Source organism: Xiphias gladius, chromosome 15 (genome assembly GCF_016859285.1).
Source record: "Xiphias gladius isolate SHS-SW01 ecotype Sanya breed wild chromosome 15, ASM1685928v1, whole genome shotgun sequence".
NCBI classification, from domain to species: Eukaryota; Metazoa; Chordata; class Actinopteri; order Istiophoriformes; family Xiphiidae; genus Xiphias; species Xiphias gladius.
In genome coordinates, this window is record NC_053414.1 from 30239458 (window position 1) to 30263477 (window position 24020).

General features: G+C 39.1%; 1 protein-coding gene across 1 annotated transcript in view; it reads left to right on the plus strand.

The window, feature by feature from the left end:
- The window catches only part of sorcs3 (sortilin related VPS10 domain containing receptor 3), a 197553-nt gene that overhangs the window by 68575 nt on the left and 104958 nt on the right, over nucleotides 1-24020 (plus strand). Inside the window, exon 3 of the mRNA XM_040146070.1 lies at nucleotides 7791-7858. Coding sequence (XP_040002004.1) covers nucleotides 7791-7858 — 68 coding nt within the window. The remainder of the gene's footprint in view (nucleotides 1-7790; nucleotides 7859-24020) is intronic.

Below are 24020 nucleotides of genomic sequence, written 5' to 3' on the forward strand. Positions count from 1 at the left end.
AATCTGAAAATATTTTTAGAAGCAGTTAAGCCTAATTATGTGTTAGAATGAGACTGACATCATACCTTACAACTTGGAATTGTCTTCAAGCAGCAAACAACATCCTGCGTTTACCCCAAGGAGGATGAAATGAATGCCAAGAATGATTTAAAAATAAAGTTTGGTTCAAATATGAAGGACTGTAGCTGCTTTTTTTAAAAGATGAATCATCCAGCAGCATATGACTATCATTCAATATGGCAGCAGGAGTTGCACCCAGCAGCTCAGTATCATGCTTTGCATTTCGGCAGCGAGCTCATGGCAGTGCAGCAAAAAGTAATATAAGCATATAAGTAAAAGAAATCACTTTCCAATTTCTTTTTGACGTTAGGTACATTTCAACATTTTCATATCACCCGTGCCAGAATATCCTCGCTTTTGACAAATTATTAATCCTCTCTGAAGAAGATAGCAGCGGGTTTCTCTAGACTTATAGAAACTGTGGATCCAGAATGGCTGGAGCTCTCCGAGCATTTGCAGCTGCTTTATAGACAGACTGTTGTTATGGTAACATTTCTATCTCAAGTCTTTGAAGCAGAGGTAGAGGATATAGTGTGCTTGTTTGAAATGGCAACACTTAAAACTTTTTTTGGTGTAAGGAACGCAAAACCTAATATGACAGGTTTATCTCAGTGTGCTGGAAAGGTTATTCATCCCACAGTCAAGTCCAGCTGAGGTGATAAAAAAGATCACTATCTCATTCCTGCCATGTAGGCCACTTGATTGGTTTATCAATTGACCTTTCCCTCACCTTGTAGCGCCATATTGATCCTCCAGCTCTTTTTGAACACCATGTCACCTGCTCAAGCAGAAAGTTCGTACCAGTCAATGATAAAGCAATCCAATGAAGAGCTTATGCTCCTAAATATTTAACTCAACTTGAGTTACTTGAAAGAAAAAAGTACTGCTTTTTAAGAGCCTTAAGTAAAATAAACTTTTTAATGACTAAATCTAAAATCCCTCCCCTCCACTCAAAAATGTGCTTTGCTTATTGTTACTTCACTTGGATTTTTGAGCTTCACTGTGCAGGATGATATATGCAGAGTTTGACATTAGAAGGCTGTTGTCACATTCATCTGCTGAGGGGATAAAGTGTCTCTGGGCTCACCTTACACCTCAGTTTAAGACTTACACAGTGTGATATGGAAACCTGGAGGATCAAGTGCACATACAGGATGAATGTTTAAATGTTTCTTTATGGGTAGACTTGTTTTAATGAATGAGAATATTTTTATTCTATTTTATTTTATTTTGTGGGATAAACACATCAGACACTAATTATTATTCCAAGAAGAATGTTTTCTGAGTGAGGAATTACTAAAAACAGTTCAAGGACGGAAATGAAAGCTGCATTAAACAATTTATTACCACTTGGGGGCTACAGAAAAGTAAAAACTGTAAACACAACACACAGTTGACACACTGAAACATATAATATTTGTTAGGGTGAACGTGTTGTCTACTTTAATGTAGTGTCGGTGGGTGAAAAAGAAAGAAAGAAAACAAACTAAGGCAGGCAAGCAAAAGAAAATGGAAGACAAGGAAGGACATTGGGAAGATAGATAACTAGAGGAAAAAGGAAAGAGTAAATGTGAGGAGTAGAGATTGTAGCACATTAGGATGGGAATATGAGAAACAACTGAAAGAATAAAGATAAGAGGTAGGAAAGAAAAGTATGAAAACCAAGGGAGAACAGTGTGAGGGGACGACGAAAGAGACAAATGCAGACAAACAGAGATAAAGGGGCTTTCGTTGGGAGGAATACTCAGAGTTGGTAAGGTAATGGTGGGGTGAGATGTGACTGACGAGGAAAAATGGCACAAGGAAAAGACAGACACATGAAGGATGGAATAAATGAGAGAAGTCTTCATTCCGGGGAGGCATATGAAGAAGAAGGGAACTTCAGATAGAGAGAGATGGAGACAGAAAGTGTGAGAGGGAGTGTGAAGAAGGAGAGTGACAGAGAAAGAGAAGGAGGGAGCTGCAAGGACGTGGATTCAGTGATGTCCAGAAGGGGCTCAGTACTGCAGTCCTCTCCCTGGTGTGGCCTTGATGGGACTATGGCACAAACAGCTACAGCATACCCTGGTGTACTGCATTTACACACGTAAACACAACTCATTTTACTTCTTAATTCCCTTCCTTTCAACCATTGATTGCCTTCATCTCAGAAGTGTTACATGTATTTAATGTGCACATGATACTGATAAGTTAATTGCAGCATTCAGCGGGGTGATTTGTTGCCAGAACCTTGCGCTTTTGTTTTTCTTTGTTGTATGAGATGCTAGTTAAGAGACAACCGTATCCATTTAATGCTAAAGGGGATTATTTCCCCTTGTGGCCTGTGTTGACATGTGCATAATGATGTGTCTATGTACAGTACATGCAGATGTGGTGCTGATGCTGGAGATATTATCCTTCACTGCACAGCATGAGGGAAACAGAGTAGAGGCATTTCAACAGTGTCTGTCACAGTAAGACACTAACGTGTTTCACATGGCTCCAGTTCTCCAAATGCAATCCTTTTCCTCAGCTCAAAATCCTAACATTAATAAGGCTGACATGGAAGCTTGACATTAAGTATTTGTTGGACACCATGTACAGATGGCTCAAGGCTTTCTTCCACTGTTTATGAAGTACAAACTGTGGAAGATGCCTGTTAGTTACACAGACTTCATAAAGTTGCTGAATAGTGGAATATTTGAAGAGAGAGTCTCACTGTTGTAACACAATGTTTTGTAACCAAAGCAGACAGTAAGAAGCACCCAGGAGCTCATGAGCGTGGACCCGAACCCTTTCATTCTTTTATCTTTCTTTTTAGAAATTAGGAATAACATCAGCCCTTCCATGATTTAATCATTAAAAATGTATTCACCCTAATCCTACATTATTAGTGCCATATAGCTTAATTATACTGTATATGTGTCCGTTTTCTTAATCAAAAGCTATTAAGCTATCAGGCTATTGCGAGCTTCCAAGGTTGGTTACATTCACTAGCTGCAGAATGTCATCACTATATGAACTTTATTGGTACTAAGTGACCCATTGTCCCTGACGGGGAGGTAATCTTAATAAGCTAACAATTTGCTTTACTTTCAAAAGTAGCATTAATTTTTATTTTTTTTATTTTTGGCTCACTTGGAGACCGCAGAACAAGCTAAAATAACAACAACTGACATTTTATCACCTCATAAATTACTTATAGTGAATGTGGTAGCAAATAATTAACTACTTACACATCCAGAGGACACGGAATAACATTATCATTCATTCGGAGTTTTGTTTTTGGCCTCCCAATAAAAGAAAGTCCACTATTCACTCTCTTGTAGCTCTGTTTTGGACTCCATCAACTCTTGCGACACATTTCTGGCTCTTTAACTTACTTGATGTTACACTGTCTTAACCAGCCAGCTGCTTACCTTGTCTGTCGGCCATTTTGTGCTGCTGTTCATAGCTTTATCAATGCTTTTTCACTGAAAAAAGGTACCTGCTGCGGCTGGAATAGTTAATGAAAGTGGAGTAATAGGTTAGGAAATGAAAAATGACTGAAAAAGAGGCTAGAATGTAGAGCTGAGGGTAACTGCAAAGTTGGGCGCTAACTTTCTGTGGGTTCATCACTACAAGCGACACCTTATTTGATCCATTGCATATAACATTGAATGTTGCACTTCAACAGATGACAGATGCATCCTGAATATCAGATACTCCCTATTGTTGTCCTCCTCTTTAATTCAGCTCTCTATTTGTTTCCATTGACGATCCATACAATTATTCAGAAACATCTTGCTGTGTATTTATCCACTTACCATTAAGTCAATTGCTTCATTTTCCCTTGCAGTCATACCAAATTGTATTAAAAGTTTCAGTGTTTTTCAGCCTTGCCTTGAACTGGTAGATGTCACCCCCAGTTGACATTATGTCTCATAAACAGCTCTAGCCAATTGACAAAGTAATTGCTCAGCTGTTGACATGCTACTGAGAGGCGGAGAAGCTTAATCACTTCTAGATAATCATCAGTTCCAGCTGCCATTTTTGTGTCGACTGTACTGATGTTTGTTTGAAGACTGCTAAAAGCTTGTTTTCAGTTGGCCGTGAGTCTGTCAATAATGGAGTACCATGACATTTTGCAGTCAAAGGCAGAGAGAGCTCTTTTGTTCCAAACAAAGCATACAAAGTGGCCGTCTTTGAAATTGTTTAAGCTAAAATGCAAAGTATCTGAGGAGCTACATTTGAGAAGATCCTTGTACTGTGGACGTGGATTCAACTTTTAAATCTTTTGTTTCACTTTGATCAGTCACTTTGATGCCACAAGAGCCTTTGAATAGGGTGAAATAAATTATGAAGCAGGATTAATTAATAAAAATAATATAAAATCTGCACACAGGAAACTTTTGTTAATCAGATTAATGTTATTGTCCATTTTTGTTTCATCGTGTTTCATTCTGTATTCTGCATTACAATGTTTTATTTGAAAAGTTTGATTTGGGTGAATTAAAAAAAAAAAAGACTGGAATGTAACTTTACATTAATTCACAACATAAGCCATATCATAATGTATTTGGCTGACAATGCTCTGTTAACTTTGGCTTTTTTAATGATTACTCCATTCAGCATGAATTAACGCATTCATCCACTGCTATTCAAAGAAAGCCAAGATTAATTTAACAGCCTTGCTATTGTGCCTTGTACCGCTACCTGACATGAAAGGTGACAACTCCTAAGGTCATGATCACAATTAAACTATTGGTCTGCAAAGAGAGGAGTTGAAGTTCTGTTCTCAGAATAGTCATTATCTCTGTCATTAGCATGCTATGTGCTGAACCAGTATTCAAAATTGTGTTTGGCTCTTTGACTTGGTCTTTGAGGACAGGGGGACACTTAGTTATTCTAATATGTTGTCACCACAGTTGGTTAATTGCGGAGGCAACGAGGCTAATGCAAGTGCATTGTGACTGACATTTTGATTCAATAATTGCGAGTCAAATGTTGATTTAGAAGGGTAGAGAGTACTTGAAATAGACACCCTGTCAAGCTTTTTTTTTTTTATATGTGCTGCAGTTTTGCCCGTCTATTACATCTGCTGTCTGTTGAACAACGACCATTAACAGTTAAAAGTAAGAGTATCTGGAAAGTTCTCTTTGAAATGCTCAAGGCTTTTTATTCAGGTGCGTGGCTTAATGCATTAAATATTCTTTAAAAATAATTTTTAAGCATTACCTTAGAAGATTTTTTTGAAACACTTTTTAAGATTTTCTTAGGAAACATTTGAAGGGACAAAAGCAGTTTCTTTTTTTTTTTTTAGCAAGTTGTTCAATGTTGAATTTCAAATTTAGACTGTGATGTGGGGATGAAACAGCTCATGTCTGTGTCTGCCACCCCCCCAAGCAGACAAGACCACACATCTCTGACAGCAAAAAGCCCAAAGGAACATGCACACACATTCATTTCTACAGTGGCACACACATGTAACCTTAACACAAATATGCACCTACAGTAAATACACGTGTTAATACATCAATTGATCCAGTTTTTCTATGTGGTGCTGACGCATGCTAAGAATTAAATTTCTTGTTATTCAACATTGCTCTCTCCCTGGCATTGTCGTTTTTCCTGGCCTGAACCATATGTTCACAGTCTTAGTCGGAGGATCCCTTGGGCATGTGGCACATCTTTCCACAAGAACCATCCAGGGGTCCCTGGTGAGCAGCTGGCTTGTTTACAGGGCTCGTGGGGATTCAGAGGCTCAGCCAGAGGTGGAAAGGTCCTGGAAGTCTGCAGGCGTCAGAGCTTTAGGAGGACATGAGGACTAAGTGTGGTCGAGGATGCCAGAACACTGGTTCTTTGCCCTTAAGAAGAGTCAAGACTACACCTCCTGCATCTCCTTCTTGCGAAGTGACTCAAGTGAAGCTTGTAAGGTTGCTTTAAACAAGCATAAGCTTGTCGTGGGGAGGGAAATGCTAATAAGAGATGTGGATGCTAATGAGGAAGAGCAGCAGTCATTTAGTCAGGGAAGGAAAACAGTACAGCTGACAACACATGGCCTGATGGATGAAAACATCCTCTTATATGAAAAAGGATGTTTCCCTCAGTGAGTTCAGGTCAAGTGTGTGATGAATGCAAAATAATTGTGTGCCAGCAAAAGTCCCTATTTCCTGTGTTTTCACTTATTCTCGACTGATTTTTTTCACACGCCCCTGAATACGTTCTCTAACCCTGAGCTGAATATCAGTTGTGGATCTTACCAGATGGTTAAGTGCGATAAACATTGTTTCTCCTCCTAGTTAAGTACATTATCTTTTTTCTGTTTGCATCTTTATACCCCCAGCTGTCTCTCTGTGCAGCAGAGTTGTGATCCTCCACTCCAGAGTGACCACTGATCCTGTCATGGCAGACTTGGCCTTCATGTCTTGTGATTTGCTCTGTGGACTTGCACAGCGCTTATCAAAGTGCCCGCCTGATGATTATCTCTCCAAAAGAGCAGAGACCAAAGCGGTGAACACAGAGACTGTTGGATCAGGATTTTCCAAAGGGGCGAGGATGGCAATGTGCTCCATCAAGAGAAAAACTAAGTTTCAAAGGGGCATACACAGCGTTGGTTACACAGTTCTAATTATGCAGAGCACTACCTCCCAGGATTCTAATCTATTACTCCCAGAACCTTGTATTGTTTTCCTAACTGGTGTTGCGGATAATTCAAAATACTGTAAATGCAATTAGTTATTTTGTTACCAGCCTTAAGAAGTATGTACTTTTTGTTTGAGATAAAGCAAACAAATAACTGAGCTAATTTGATCATACTTGATGATGTGTGTTAGTTTTCTGACATTTAATTTCAATAGAATATGTGACTGAAGAAGGTCAAACAGGCAGGTTACAAGTGCTAATATGGCATGGCAAGAAAGAAGTGAAGAATAGATGATAAAAAAATAGATGATCTTTCCGGTAAACTAATCTGCAGTTTATTCACTGTACAAGCCACACACATCTGTTCACTGTGAAACAGCTGCAGAAATGGTTGACTTTGCCTTAAGAGCAAACTAACTAAATTTTCCACCAGCTTTAGCAAGCTTATAACGTGTCAGAAAGTTGTTAAGTTTTGAGGGCATAAATACATAGAAACATGTTTTGATTTACCTCCAAAATAACAAGGAAATTCCTTCCATCCACTTGGATGTGCAATGTATATGTTCACAGGGAAGCGTCCAGGAGGCATCCTGATCAGATGCTTAACTTCCTCCTTTCAACGTAAAAGAGTAGTGTTTCTACTCTGAAATTCTTCCAGATGTCTGAGCTGTCTATCCTGTGTTTAAAAGAATAGCTTGACATTTTGGGAAACAATCTCCAGCTGAGATTTGATTGAGAAGTTATGTGGCAGACTTTTTTGGCAGGGCGCATCTCATTCTTCTGGTCATTACCCAAAGCTCATGACCATTGTTGCAGGTTGGAAAGGTGGGAGCTGGAAAGTAGACTGACCTCGAGTACCTCTTCACAACCGTCATCCATTACACGTCTGCTGATGCAGCACCAACCCATCTGTTGATCTTGTATTCCAACTCACCTTCACTTGTAAACAAGAACCCAAGATACATCAGCCCCTTCCCCTGGGGGAAATTTTAAAATCTGGTGTCAGACCAGGATGATAAGGAGCAATTAAATATGCCAGTCAAGATATCATTGCTGTGAAGAATTTACTACTTACTGTGATTGCCCCATAAAAAAGATTGTAATGGTTAAATCCCCTCTCTTTACAGGTGATCCTGATTCTAACCAAGCTGTATGACTTTCATATTGGCAGCGTTACTGAGAGCACTCTTTGGAGGTGAGTAAAAAGGAGATTTACATTCATGAAATACTTACAACTATATGTCTTTGAATTAATGGTGCTCAGAATGTCAAAGGGTAGAATGAGCCTTGTACGATGATCCTCTGATTTGCTTGAGGTTTTGGTAACTTGACTGACAACCAACCCGACAGCATCTAACTTGGCCCCCTTTTTTTTATAAAACTTAAAACAAATGCTATCTCTGTTTTGCCTACTCATTCACTTCCTTGTACAACTTTAAACCGTCAGTCTCTTTTCCCACTTTTCTGCAGTCACTCCGTATCCTGTCGTCACCCACCCCTCTGGTGCTGTGAACAGTATGTTCCAGTGTCACGCGCGGTCAGACAGCGCACTCAGGGTTGAGGATGCTGTTTGCCATGCTCTTGTTCTTGTGTATTTTCTGATGTACGTCTTTTTCTAACCCCTACCGGGAATGTAATAAACACACATACACATACACACACACCGCTGAAACAACAAGAGTGCTTGTAAAGAGTAAAAATACACCAGCAAAAGGATGGTTACCACATCCCTGATGAGTTGAAACTGCGTGTAGCCCATTTTCAAACCTGGATAGATTGTATAACAGACTTACAGTTACAGTAATCTTTTGTGTAATTTTTGGGATGATGCTACACACAGGTTACCATCTTCCTGGGCTATTTGGCCAGTTTTTCCAGGGAAACAGTAGACTTTAGAGCAATGGGCCCCCTCAGGTAATTCTGAAATCCCTCCCTTAAACAGCAAGTGTCCAGTCATAGATTAGCAACTGTAACTAGGCACTGTGGGTCTGTCAAACTTTGGATTTCTTCACATGCTGAAGTGGTATGCATGGGGCCTCAGTTAGAGTGATACTTTGCAGTTAAGGAGTTTGTCAGTTTTTTGTAGCTTTTCCATAACCAGAAGCTGCCGCAAAAGTGTGAGTAATGAGTTAAACAATGTTTTTATCTGCCTTAACACTGTTAACTGAGGTGAGCACTGATTTATTATTTTTCACATTCTAAAGTAAAAAAATTGAAATTGACATTTTTTGTAATAATCTTCTTCTACTTAAAAATCTTTCCAATTATACATTTGTACGTGGTAGAGTAGAGAGTACTTTTGCTAATGTCCTGCTTTAATCTAAGTTTAAGATATAGCAAACATCAGTAATATGTTTTAGTACAATAATAATATGTAATTTTGAATTTTATGAATGTGTTAAAGAAAGAAAGAAAGTAAGTGAGTAAGGAAGGCAGGAAAGAAGGAAGAAAGAAGAGATGGTCAGGAATTATGAAAGAGAAACAGAGCATGGCAGAACACCACCTGAGGTGATGCTAAGGGCAATGAGGCAGGCGAAGTTGGCAAATAAATCAATCAGGAGTACAGCCAAGGATTATAACATTAACTACCATACGCTGGCTTGATACTGTAAGACATTCACTGCAGCTGAAATACAAAGTCATACAGCCATCGCAACTACAGTGGTTGGGTATAAATCTCCACAGCAGGTATTTAGCCCAGACTTGGAGCTGTAGCTTGAGCATTACCTTATGAGAACAGCTGACATTTATTTTGGTTTGTCGCCAACTAAGACAAGAAAGCTAGCCCATTAGCCCATGGATGAAACAGGTGTGATGAATCTTTTGAAACCACTAGAGTGGGGGCCAGGCACAGTTTTAAACAGGGAAGGGTCACTGACATCTGGTGAAAGGGGTACCCTAGTGACGCTAGCATGTCCATCTCAGCAACGATATTTCCCCCTACTTCATATTCCCTCGGCCTAATTTTCGCAATCACTTCCTCAACAATGGACCGCCTGGCCGCAAAGGGGGAGCAAACCCCTCTGGGATTTCCTCAGTCATTTTGTTGAACATGCCAAGCCATGCTCGCGCCTTCTGGACAACCACAGCTCCCATTTTTCCATTGATAGATTAAATTTTGCCATAGAAAACTGCATTATTATGCCCTCCTTCCCACCCCACTGCTCATATAGAGTGCAACCTTTGGATAGAATTGTTTATGTGCCGCTGAAGAGACACATAAACTCAGTTTCTGATTCCTGGATTTCCAAGGAAAAAACGATCACAATCTATGACATGCCTGGGATCGTGGCAAACATATCCTCTGTCTGCAACCCCGCTGAATATTCAAGCCGGTTTTTGGGTGACAGGGGTTCAACCTTACAACAGGGATGTGTTCTAGGTGACAGAATTTGCACCATGCCAGGCCCAGCTCTAACCCAGCCCTGCCCATTAGCACCATCTCACCCTTGCCTAGTAATGCCAGCTCCAACCGCCAATCAACTCCAGAGGACATTTGGCCATATCCAAAAGCTGGTCCAAGAAAACTAGTCTGACAACCAAAAAGAAAAAACAAACAAACCCCCCCCCCAAAAAAACAAAAAAAACTGCTATTCTCATTGACAAACCAGTAAAGGAGGCAGGCACAAGGTAAAAATGATCTATTCCAAAAGAAATGCAAAGGAAATAGATCTCAAACACCAAAGAAAGAGAAGATAGGTATAAAAAGAAGACTCCAGATGCCTATTCATCAGATAAAGATGAGTGTCTGTGCTTGGTTTTAGGGAGTCATTTGCAAAAAGCAAGATAAAAAAGACCTGGGTCCAGTGTGTGAAATGCAAACCCCTGGCAAGGCAATTTATGTGTACCAACTTTTCAATTCTGATGACATGTCTGAGTAGTTAGGTTTGAGATTTGTTTGAATGTTTGACATATTTTACTTGAGGGTATGCTTGAAAGCTTGCTACTTACCTGCTGAAGGGGTAACATGTCACATGTGCACACTCACTATTTAAATGCTTAGAACTCTGCTCTAAAATAACATATAAAAATGAAATGAATACAATTTGGGATTTTAGAGTTGCCAGTCCTTTAAAGCACAAAACATTTGCAATTTTTAAGTTTGCTTATTCTGCCAAGCTTGAAGTGGTATTTTGACAATGATAAGTCTTGCCAAAGTAACTGCTAGCCATTTTTGACATTTAGACAGCTACTATGTAATTTGGTCCCTGAGGTAAAAGCAAAGCAGTGTTTTGTTGTTTGAATAAGTGCAAAGAAAATGCAGTCCCTTGATATCCTGCCTTAAGACAGAATACAGCTGCTTGAACTACAGACAATATGGATCATAAAGTAATCTGGATACACTTCTTAAATTATTAAATGATTGTTTAAGCCTCTACTATTTGCATGTCCTATTGTACAACTAAGAAAACTAAGAAAAGTGATGTTCACAAATAATTACAAAGTTTGTAGTTGTAAATCAACCTTTTAAAACCTATAAAATAAATCTGTATGAGAAATTCAACTTTGTACACTTATAGGACATGTGTTAAAATCTGTTCTCCTTGATAATCCCTATAGTCTACCCCTATAGTATATGAACACCCCTAGACACACCCCCATCACAACTACCACACATGGCAGGGAGAGGACACAGATGAGGGGAAAACCATCATAATGCAAACTGAATGGAACTGGAAAAAACTTGTGCAAGAAGAAATTTATGTTTTTCACAACACGAGCTGCATTTATCAGGAGCCAAGTTAGTCAAACTGGATTGCCCTACTTCGTGCAATCTTGGCATTGGACACATTGCCCTTTCATTTTTATACTCCATGGTGCCTCCTTAACCAATGTTCAGTGTAAAATATGGGGTTTGCTTCTTAAGGAATTTATAATTTAAAGTTTTAAATGTATGTTGCCGAATGTGAAATGAAACATACAACTTACTGTAGTCATTTCATAATGAGGAGGTCAGTACTTATTGTTGGATTCATCAGGAAGGGTGCAGAGACTAGCAGTGAAATTTGGCCTTCAAATAAAAAGCACAAAAGTTTGAAAGTGACCCAAGCTTGGTGTCATGCTTACACCATTTGCTTTGCCCAATATGTTGCCTAATTCCGTCAGCAGAGGGAATTGAAGGAGTGAAGGACTTGTTTGATAGCAAATGCTTACACAGTTGACGTAGGTTTAGTGGAAAAGTGTTTGAGGGAGCTCTCAAAGTATTCAAGCAGTGATGTGGATACTGTTGGGAGTACTAATCCCCTTAACACGTACATGAACGCATACACATTAAATCTTAAATCAACAATGGCAACAGTGTGGTTGAAGCTGTTACCAAGATTTTACAAGACTGGTAGCTAACTTACTTCTGTTGTTTGCTATCGTCATTCCCCCACATCAGAGTGTGCAGTAATGTGTCTAGAAGAAAAGAGTCATGCAAGAGGTTAGAGAGAGAAAGCCTGATAGTAGTGGACTGGGTTTGGGGCTGACCTCCAGTCAGTTAGAAATGAACTAACACAGTTCAAGCTACAAGCTCAGTTAGGCATAAGGCACTTTAGGAACAAACTACATTAACATGAGAAGTGTTTTCCTTCAGGTTTTGGTGATTGACATTGTTCTGAAGCACAAGACAATCTGGAATTAGTGGGCTAGGCAGTTGTACTGTTGTGCACCAAAATCAGCGACTAGCAGATGTATCAGAATAGTAAGTGTAGTTAGCATGTTTTATTTGTTTATGTTGTTTGTTAGCTTGTTAGCTTGTAACTGTCAGTGGATGACACAGCATTAGTGGTTATGCTGACGCAAACTTTCGCTCTCTGTACTGATAAGTCTGCCTTGCGCTGGAGGTTTCAGGCTTCATTTACCCCACCCTGTAAGTTGACAGGATTTTTTCTTTAGGTATGTGACATATGAAACCCAGGCTGCAGAATCTGTGCTTTTGAGACTGTCATTGGCACACTGTACTTCCAAGGTGGAAATACTCAGCCGTGGCATTGACTGCTTTTTTGACTCATGACATGTCTTGTATCATTTAAAAACATCATATGGACCTTAACATGGTTAAAAAATTGATTTTCATTGGAGGGAGTCTTTAGCTAGTTATTTAAAAATGCTAAATGAGTGGGTAAAGTGCAGTTTATGTAAGGAAAAGTTTTTAGATAACACTGAAAGCTGCAGTTGTGAAAATCCACAAAAATGTAATGAGTACCTATGCAAAGTATCTGCAGTTTTCAACAAAGGACATTTAAAGGAAGCCAACAATATCAACAGGATGTCTGAGTATTATCCCCTGCGCCACAGCAATTTTTGCACGCAAATAAGTGATGATTGGACTCACATATATCCTGGCACTGTTATCAGAGTTAAATGCACCATGACAGTTAAACTCTGCAAGGAAGACGTAATCAAGTGAAAAAACTTATCCTTGGTGTGAGAACAGGGACATCACTGTGGTTGGAGCATTATTGGCGGCACTCCAATCCATGTCACTCACCCACAAACCTACAGTGAGGGAAGCAACTGTCCATCCACACTTGCCTTTCCACTTTCCAATTTACAATACATTAAGAAGAAACTGAGATAGGTATGGTAGAAGTAGATGAGGCTGAATGAAAGGGATTTGATAACGGGGTAAACAGAGAAAGATAAAAGGCAAATCAGCACTGCTACTAAAGCAGCCATTTTCTTGACATCACTGGGCAGCACTAAGCAACGTGACTGTCTCATGTAAGCTGATTCGTCTCTCTGTTGCTGGCTAATGGAGATCACAGCTCTGATGGAGTTTGAAGAGGAGAGAAGAGAGTTGGAGAGAATCTTTATCACTTGACGGGAAGACATCCCAAATGGCAACTCTAACGCTGCCTTTTTGCAAAGGTCAAGGCAGTGGCAACACCTCAAAGTATCACAGAGCCAGTCTGTCAATTTTAATGAACATCCTGACCTTAAACAATGAAAGCTGATCAGTCAGTCTCTGCATAATTTTCAAAGCAGTCTTCATATGTGCGTGGTAGAGGGGGAAGAAATGAAGGCAAGCTATTCATTGTTGACAATAAATCAACTCGGCAAAACAATTCTTCAAAGTTGTTCAGCCTCTCTCATCTGGGCTCTGGAGTATTGTCCGTCTGTGGATGAAAATTTATCAAATATGACAAGCTTTGTACTCATTTGCAGGTATTCAGATGTGAGTAAATTAATGCCAACAACAAAGTCAGGTTGTATTTCCCTCCTATCCCTGTACAAATTTGACATATCCTATACTTTTACAAAACAAGCCTATGCAGCAGTTGTTTTCTCTGCTTTATTCAGTGAGTTTATTGAAGTTGTGCTCACAGTATGTTACAGAATTACAGTGCTGAAAACCTCGGGGATGAGATGATGTTGATCTCTTTTTTTAGCACTGCAATACACATCGGCCAAAGTCCAGTCCTTATTTCCTATTTTGTGTTTGAACAACTATGACTCAGATATCTTTGCAATTATAAATGAAGGCTTAGTTATTAGAGATGTTCAGTACACAAATAAACAGAGAATCCTTACACCGAGGGCGTTTCAGAAGTATGTTAAGCGTTTCATTTCAGCAGTGGGGAGGCCAAAAAGTGTGTGCTACCCATATTGAGCAACCAATACATTATTTTATTTTTTGACTATATGGAGCTCTATGCATGCTATGCATGGCTCTCCGCTGAGCTCACACACTTCCAGCTGCTGCAGAGACTGCGACAGGTGGTGCGCCGGCGACCAGGGGAAGGCGCTCCTCTCGCCGGCTTGCAGCTTGCATCTGCTGGGGCGTCGCCTCTGGCTGGCTGCTTGATCGTGAATTTGATAGGCAACACGTTGCTGAACAGGGTTCCAGATACTCAGCTGCACATGAAAGAGGTGCAAAAATGGTTTTAGGGTTCTCTCCAAGCCTGCACTTGAGCAAACTATGTAAGAAGCAGATTAATTACATTATCAGAAGGCTAAAGCATCAAGTCATGCTTTTTGGTAATGGTAAACATTTTATTTAGAGCTATTGTTGATTTCATATCACAAGGTTTCAGTCAAAATCTTGTTGTGTGGATAAAATTAGGTTTACACTCTTCCAGCTATAATTTCAGACTGAGTAACTGGCATGTGGAGAAATCAGTGAAACCACATGCCTCTTGGGTGTAATAGCAAACTTTGCTTTTGGCAGGAGGGAGGCTGGTCTGTAAATACGTCTAAACCTGGTATAATCCAAAACATCCTTTATGCAAGGCTTCTTCTGTCAAACACATGTCTCATTGTTGTGAACTGCACACCTGAGGCATTTCCCCGCACCATGCCACTGACAGAGTTACATAACAAATGTACTGATGTGAAGCACACAGAGTGTAAGCTCTGAAACGCTCTCCACCTGACTGACTCACGATCATGATACAAGAGGTCTCTTGCCATGAACTGACCTTGCCTCAAACTGAACTGAGTATACTGAGCCATCATTGTCACTCAAAGGATAAGTAGCTATTAGAACTGGAGCCCCCCTCACTGGTGACAGTGTTCACCAGTTGTAATAATAAGTAGGTTACTTCCTGGTTAAAAGCTAGTTAAAGTCACACAACAACTGTGTTGCAGATAGGTGCTTGCTGTAAAAACTGTACTTCTTTAGGCCTAGTTTCGTACTGAATGAAAAAGTCTGAAGCAGCAACAAACTGAACAATGCTGTAGTCAGATGCAGCACCTTAACATTAAAGGGTGATGTGATGGGGTATTTTGAATGACTATGTGATTCAACTTAACTTAAAAAGAAACTGTATAGTGACTATTTAACTTTGTACTGAACTGAAAAAAAAAATCAAATCAGAAAAGTGATCTGTAATATTCACCTCTAATAAATATGCTTGTGCTGACATGCTGTCTGAGTAGCATCTGCGTAATTTTAGCACACATGCTGTGTCTGTGGTAAAGAGATGAAAGGGCCTGAAAGTGAGAACCAATTCCAAGCCTGTATGCTCATCTTTAAGACCCAGCTAGCCAAACCCAAATTGTACTCCTATATTTGAGACCCATCCCGGCATGGGCTATATTTTTGGCCATGCTAGCAGTGTGGCTCTAGGGAAGGCAATATTGGTGTGTTGATCGGACCACCAATTCATTCCAGTTTAAAGATGAACTATCATAACTTTGGTGATTCGCCATTAGGTCAAAATTCCAATTTGTCCAGTACTTTGGTTTATGACAAAGTACCTACAAAACTGATGACATTCCCCTCAGTCTCAACTGTACTTTGTGTTTTATCCTAATTAGCAAATGTAGCATGCTAACATGCTAAACTAAGCTGGTGAACTTGGTATTAACATTACGCCAGCTTCACATCAGCATGATAGCACTGGCAAAGAACAAACACTGTTATTTATCTCAAAACCAACCTAAACCACCTTAGGCACGTTTGCCTATGAAATGCTATATGAATGGCAGCAGGGCTGTGAGGCAAGCTCTTCAGGTGCAGTAGACCACCCGATAGCTCGAGTACTCCATGGTATTACAAAGGGTGCATTAGATATATATTGCAGTGAGAGGAGCAGGTCATGTGACCAGTGTTTCCAGATTGAACAAATTTCGGGCCAACTGGACTACTTATTTGATTGGCTGGGTAAAATGGTTTTGGGCAGCTTGTGAAAGTTTGGGCTAGTGTTTGTATCATTTTGATGGTTTTCCTCAGTGAAAAGTTTAGCTATATTTAAATGAATCAGCCTCTCCTCTCCTCTGATTAGTATCAGTGAAATTGACAGGGAGACTGCATGCAATGACTGATATGAAAGAAAGACAAAACCAAATGACATTTAAGTTTATTACAACTAGGTGAATGGGATCTAAGGCTCTGACTGGGTCACTTGGTATCAGTCAGATCTGGCAACACTACATGTTAGACAAGCAGTGAACTAGAGTTGTCTCGTAGGCTGGCCTGCAGGCTTTGCTTCATAAACAGTGTCATTGTCCAAATACTTAACACAACTGACAATTATTATTGTGCATTTGTAATAAATTACTGTGTTATTTTAAGAGTTGTAATCCTATGAAGGTAGCATACATTTTACAATGCAGCATTGGTGTAAGGCTCTACAACTTTTAACTGCATCGCTTTCTATGCAGTGCGTGCAGTGGAAATAACTCTCAGTTTAACAATTATTATCTTATCTCTTTGGCCTGAGATCAATCAATATGTTTGAAAGTGAACAACTCTACCGCAATTGGACCTCTAAATGATAACACCATACCATTAATGAACATGTAGTAACTGTCTCACTTTTTCATCTTTTTCTCCAGGGAACTTTTCGGTAGTCTTATTCAGTTCTCCTATTTCATTAAAGCAAATTTTCACACCAAATGATCAGGCGTTTGAGTCTAATTATTTTGATTTAATTGGTCTTATTCTCGCCTTCAGCAAATTAACACTAATCTGATAAAAAAAAGAGCATTCTCTTCACTCTTCTTTGTCCCCTATTAACATGCTGATTACAGCTTTAATGATGTTTGGTATGAAGAAATGTTCGTAATGATGATAACTGCTAGAAATTACTGTTACTGAAAATGACAGTAATTATGAAGTATTAGGCAACAGATAGACAACTGGTGGGGAAATTTTTGTGCTGCAATAGTTCCTTCAGGTCAAGAAAACAATCAGTAATCTGGAACCTATCAAGGTCTTAAAGAGGACATTCACCAATTTTACCCATAAAAGTCAGTTTACTAGTTATGAGAGTATAACTCATCCCATGAAAAAACAACTAGGTCAAAACCTAGAATAGCTGGGCCGTGTATGGTCAATGTGCAAAATTAAGGACATAGTTGAAAACTGTTGTGGAACCACTGTTAACAACTACTTTCAATGGAAAGTAGCTAAAGCCTGGTTGAAAAGTCGCTAAATGTTGCTAGATGACCTAATACGCTAATTAGGATATTCCTGACATCGTCGCGTCGTGTTTGCATTCTTGCAAAGTGTCAGCTGGTTACAGCCCTTTATCTGTTTGCTTCTCTTCTACTCTATGTTCTCACATGTACAGTAAGTTAATACAGCCAAATTCCGAATAAAGCTGTTCTCATTTACATGTTTTTCGCGACGTTGTCTGTCAAAATTACCTTACACGTAAGTAAAAGACAACGGCTATGCTTTGATTTCATTTATATTTACTAAAAAAATTATCAATCAGAGAGAAAGTTGGAAGCTCATTCACATCTGTCACATCATCAGCTGTTGTGCGGTCAGTTGAATAAGACGCATAGAGAGGTGTGCCTGTGGAGGTAAGGCCAGACCTCGCGCCTACGGGGCAATACTGGCCACTATCCTCTACGGAATGTAGCTAAGGTTTTCCACAATGTCTCTAGATTTGTCGCTAAATGTTTTTTAGAAAAAAAAATTGCTAAGGGGGTGTGAAAAGTCGGTAAATCTAGTGACAGAGGAGTTAAATTGGCAACACTGTGTGTAAACTCAGCCCTGAAAATGCAATAGAAACCTTTTGCGCCAATTAATTTTGAAAGAGCAACAGTCAAGGGAAAAACTCCAACACCCTTGATGATGCCATCAACTCTATAACACAAAAGCAACTGAAGAAATTTGTAGTAATATAGGAAAAATTAGGACTTTCTTTCTTTCTTTCTTTCAATAGCTGCTACTCTACTGTGTAGCCTAATTTTTCAATTCTTTTTCACTGAACACACACGTTCTATGTCTTGAGCTTGGTTCTCAACTTTCATTATATGCAAGTAATAGTGAATTAGTTGATGGCAGCAGAACCACGAGAGTGTGACATGTATATTAGGGGTGAACAGAGGAATTGAGATACTGGTATTTCTTATCAAAATCTGTTCCTGATTCCTTGTGGGGGTCTGTCTATGCTGCACCTGCTGGGGAAATTTGGCATACTGAAGAATATTGTATGTACTAAAACAAAGGCATAGCTCTAAATCTCATTAATGCTTCCATGCAACTGTTTTAGATATAGTCATTTATAATGAGTAATCTAGGGCCCTTGGGAAAAGAGTGATAAAGTCTCACTTAGTAGTGCTTTTAAAATCGCAGGAAAACCTCCCACCCTATTGAATTTGTGATTCCTGACTGAACAAGTATATAGAACCACTTGAAATACTATATAACACACAGAATTTCAATGTTTTACAAATAAATTATAGCCACATATTACTATATCTCTGTTGAAACACTATTTTAGACTTGTGTTTAATTAAATTGTTCTTCAATTAGTGTCTCTCCGTCTTCTCTGTATACTTTTAATTACATTTGTTACAATACTTTTTCTGGCTTTTATGTCTGTTCGTGAAACACTTTGTAACTTGATTTTGAAAAGTTACTATATAATGCTATGCAATGCAGTTTAATAATTACAAGATATTCAGGAAGCTGAAATGTGTCCCTTTAGAATTAATTTCCACTGCAGACCATGAAAGAGGATAATCAAATAAATAAATAAATAAACAGTGGATCTACACCCTCTCTCTTTTGAGAGGTTCGTCATTGCTGGAGAGGATTCCCTTGTCCAAATACAGGCCATCAGAAAGAGAGAGTTTGAGAAAGAGGAGTTAGCTCTGCCTTATCGCTCCCTGGCTGCAGAGTCCTCCTCTCCCGCTGTGCCAGAATGGGGGTCACCTGGGGGTGAGGAGTGACATCCTCTCAAATTGCATCATTTTGCTGAGCATGCTCACAGGCTATGTGATATTTCACAGGTCAGTGCCTATAATAATGGGCCGGCTCTCTCAGAGAGACCCACCTGATGTCTGTACCCTTTTGCAATTGGACTTGGTATTTCCCTCAAAAGCTCGCCAACCTGGGCTCAGCAGAACCTTTCAAAAGCACTTCTATGACAGCACTCAGGAGAGGATATGATTGATACAGCTACTTTAGGGTTGCCTTAAAATTACTGCATATGGAAGTAGGATGAGTAATAATAACTTTCAATAAAAAAGTAGGTGAGTAATAAGATTCAATAGAAACATTTGTGCATAGCAACTGCACTATGGTTAAAGCTGCACAAACCAATATTGTTTTAATTAACAATAGATCAAATGAGTATTGCTTGTGAGCTAATGACTATTGCATAATGAATTATCAAACTCTACAGTTCCCCTTAGTTCTCTAAAGCAGGGCTTGCTCACATTCAGTTTTAGCTCCAAATTAAGCAGTGTAGATAATAAATGTCCCCATTGGAAGTATTTCTTTGGCCATGTTGCAACGTCATGTGATCCCAGCAATTACCTTCAGTACAAGGTTATTACAACTGATAGAACCGAAGGGCCAAGCAAGCAAAAAAAAATCGAGGTATACTAAACTCAGAGGTGCATATAAGCAGATATATGGAATATACCCACCTCTGGGCAGGGGCATTTTCGATATATCTACCTAAAGATAGCTGTAGATACATATCAGTGCAGAGCTTGCAGACTACAGGCAATCATGTTACAGTCTTTCATGCACAGTAATTAATCTATGGCGTTTACTGCGAACAGGAGACTTTTGTTCACTGACTTTAGTCTTTAGGGGATTCCCTCCCAACAGGCAACATGAGTACCCAGTTAGTTTGCACCAAACCTGGGGAGAAGTGCTGCCTGAAGGACAAACTCGGGAAACAAATGGCTCATTGCTGACATTCCATAACCCGTGAGGTCCACGGCTCACACAACCACAACTATGAAGTAAACAAGTAAAAACCAACTGACAACGATTACATCAATGATAGTTAGAAGCTGAAAAGAGAATGATTTCCAGAAGGAGACAATGAGATGAAAATAACTTTAGGCAACAACGTTAGACCACAACACCAAGGGTACCATTAGTAAATACTGGATAAAAGATTTAGATCCTGAAAGTTGCAGTATTGCAATATCCACACTCATGAAAGTCAAACATTGAAAATGTTGGCACAATGTACTAAAAGTATATCAAAAGTAAAAGTAGGGTACTCATAATTCAGAAAGGTGTCCCCTGTGACCCTGTTATACTATTATAGGCTACATTATATTACTGAATTATTATTACTAATACATTAATTTGTGAGCAGCATTTTGCTGTTTAACTGTTTTGAATACTGTCAGGCAGTGTCATCTTTAAGAGCACATCAAGAGTATAACATTTACCCTCTGAATTGTTGTGAAGCAGAAGTACAAAGTTGTTTGAATTGGACACACTCAAGTAAAGTACAAGTAATTTAATTTATACAGTAAAATACTTAAGTAAATATAAGTAGTTATATTCCACATTATATTCCATGACCTTTAAATTAAACACTATATGCTGTAAAGGGTGGCCAGGGACAGTGTGAGGCAAGGCAAATATACCCACCCACCAACACACTACTACATTGACTAAAACACGTTTTCTAATACTGTTGGACTGTGATGGGACCCGAAATGTGGTCTCCAGCACTCCAGCGCTCTGACCTCCACAACAATTCTTTCTGCCTTGTAATATAAAGGAGACAGTGATTCCAACATTGTCAATAAACATTGGCATTTGCCATAAATCATGTGCTGCGGAATAGTCCTATATAAATGCAATTCCAAAGGTACCAGGCTCATAAGAAAGATACGACTAAAACAACAACAAAATCTCTATGACCTTCACTTCACTTAAGTTATTTTGTCATTCATATACAATGCTAGTCAGTGCTTTTCATGTTATCATACAATACGTGCAGTTACAAGGATCACATGTGTCCATCAGAAGCCATTAAAACAAGGTATATGTCAAATAGAACTAGTTAGACTGGATTATTCATAAGCAGCTGTCAACGTGGAACAACACAAAGCCAACACATTTGCAAGCATGACTGTGCATATTATACATTTTATGGTGATAAAAAAAAAAAAATGCAGCACTGCTTTAAACCCCTACTGAAAAAACATATTGCGGAGGCTACTCTAAAACAAATTTCACATGAATTACTGCAACCTTTTTGTTTTCTCCTTTGTGCTTTACCTTTGGGTTGACGCATAAATCACCCTCACTATTATTAAAAAGGTCATTTACTCTGATCCTTTCTCACTATATTTAAATTCCCTACCTTTTTAATTACACACTCTTGGGCTTTTCTTCATATCCAGAAGCACTCATTTTCTCCCTGTCATACAGCAAATAGTGGATTTCATCATGAGACTTCAGTCTGGAGGCAATGTAAAATTTCATACTCCTACGATTCAAGGACATCTCTCCGGCTTGTTTATGGCTTGCAATAATCAACTTTAAGTCTCGTCAGCCGTCCAGCTGTTGCATTGATTAATGCAAATTTTTCTTCCAGTTTAAGAATGTTAATCTGATATTCTTTTTAATGTTAATATATATTAGAAAACTAAACTATCTACATCACTGTCATTATTTTTTCTGGTTTAATCCTAAACTAATAAATCTGTCTCTTTAATGGATTCCCAAGCATACAGACTTGTAAGTGAATGCCCCTCAAATGTATATCAAAATGTCCTATGTTTGTCGACTGCAGCGGGTAGCCGAGAGGTCTGACTCCATCTGAAATGACACAAATATTTCCATGGAGGACAACATTCTGACATCAGTCCCCCGAAGCATTGTGCTGGACTGTGGTGGATGGTGATGTAGCTGGTGGCTGGGGTGCTATAGCTAGGTACATGTTTTGTTTTTGCCCATACCGGCTGCCCGCTGCTTGCACAAGTCAGTGCTGTGGTCACAGGCTGAGATCTGTTGAGATTATGGACGGGGTGCTGCCAACGCTGAAAGACGCTGCCAGAACTGCTGAATGTTTGAACAGCATAAGAGTGTGTGCAGCACAGGAGGAAAATTTAGTGAAGGTTGGAGGAAAGTTTATTAGTCATTTTCCCATCCTTCTTCTTACCTACCTCAGTAAAACTTCACTTTCACATGTCTGAGTTATAAGTTCCACATGATTGGCTCCGGAGCTGCTTATCAGAAAGAAGAAAGGTACCAGATAAAGGCACTGCAGAGTCATGAAGGATAGCTCCCACTCACAAGACCAGAGCAGTCTTTCCCCTTTTTCTTTGGAAATGGCAGCAAAAGGTCTATTTACCCCTGTGCTGCAGCAACAGGATGCATGCTGGCAAATGAGCAGGCGATCAAACAAAAGACGTCTAGAGCGTGCTCAGACTTCTTACAGTCCTGGCTGTCTTTTATCACTCCTACTTTACCATGTCTTCACCAGGGAAACGGTGGGTACTCTATTAAACACCTGCATTTGTGAGTCGTTCATCCCGGGTAAGCAATGCTGAAAGAAAAGGACGTAACAATTTAAAATTGGATTCTGCATACGCAGTGCATGATGATTATAAATCCAAAGGAGTTATGGCAGATATAAATCAAAAGTTTGTTTGCAACCTTCATCCATTGCGACACTGTTGAAAAAAGGATTCAGAGGGGTTCCTATAGACAGTGAGGCACATATTAAAAGGGAAGTATTTCTTTTTCACTGTATTCCTCAGCACTTATTACAGTTTTTAGAAAGTAAGCCTTTTATTTTTAGATTTACTTAATAAGTTTACAGACTGATCATCCATCTATCTCCAAATGCCATGGGATAAATACGTTCGTGGAAATGATGTGTAAAAGCACACTTGACCCCCGTACCTGTGCTCTACACCTCCAACAATCTCCCTGTAAGTACTATATATAATGAAAGAAAGTGGGACAGTAGATTAGCTTCAGCTCGGAGAAAATGTAAACTTTACTGATGAAGTTCATTTACATTAAGTATGGAGGACCAAAACTGACAAAATGTAGTGAAAGGTTACCAGACAAGTCAAACATATAACTAATTACATCAATAAATAATTTGTTAGTTAGTTTTTTATTTTTTTAATGATTAATTAAAAATGAGTGTAAAAAGAAATATAAAGATTTATATTTTACCTTCAACTTCTAATCACTTGGTAAAAAAGAGAGAAGCATTTTATTTTTTTTCCTCTTACCCCCAATCAGTTGATTAAATACATTAAAACTTCACTTATTTTGCTTTTCCATTTATCTTTCACTAGAGCATTTTATTTTTCAACTGCTTCAGTCTCCTTTTAACTTCTTCTTCTTCTTTAACATTTAATCATTTATCTATTCCCTATTTTCCCCATGCAACAATTTCCATCTTTCCTCAAACATTCAAAATTTTACTTGTGGTTACATAATATTGGAGATGAATGCGTCCATGTATATCCAAAGTATTCTATATAGAAGTTCACAGACACCCTGGCTGTGTCCAAAATCAATTGTTCACTCATTCAGTACTCTTCATATAATAGACACTCAATAGTTCAATACTATACTCTACAGTGAGCAGTAAGGACTTGCTCAGTGACCGCAAGGCACCTATGCTAGAGGGCTGTTTTAAGGTGAAGGTTTTTTCCCCTTCAGAATCCCCTGAAGCAGCCATTGT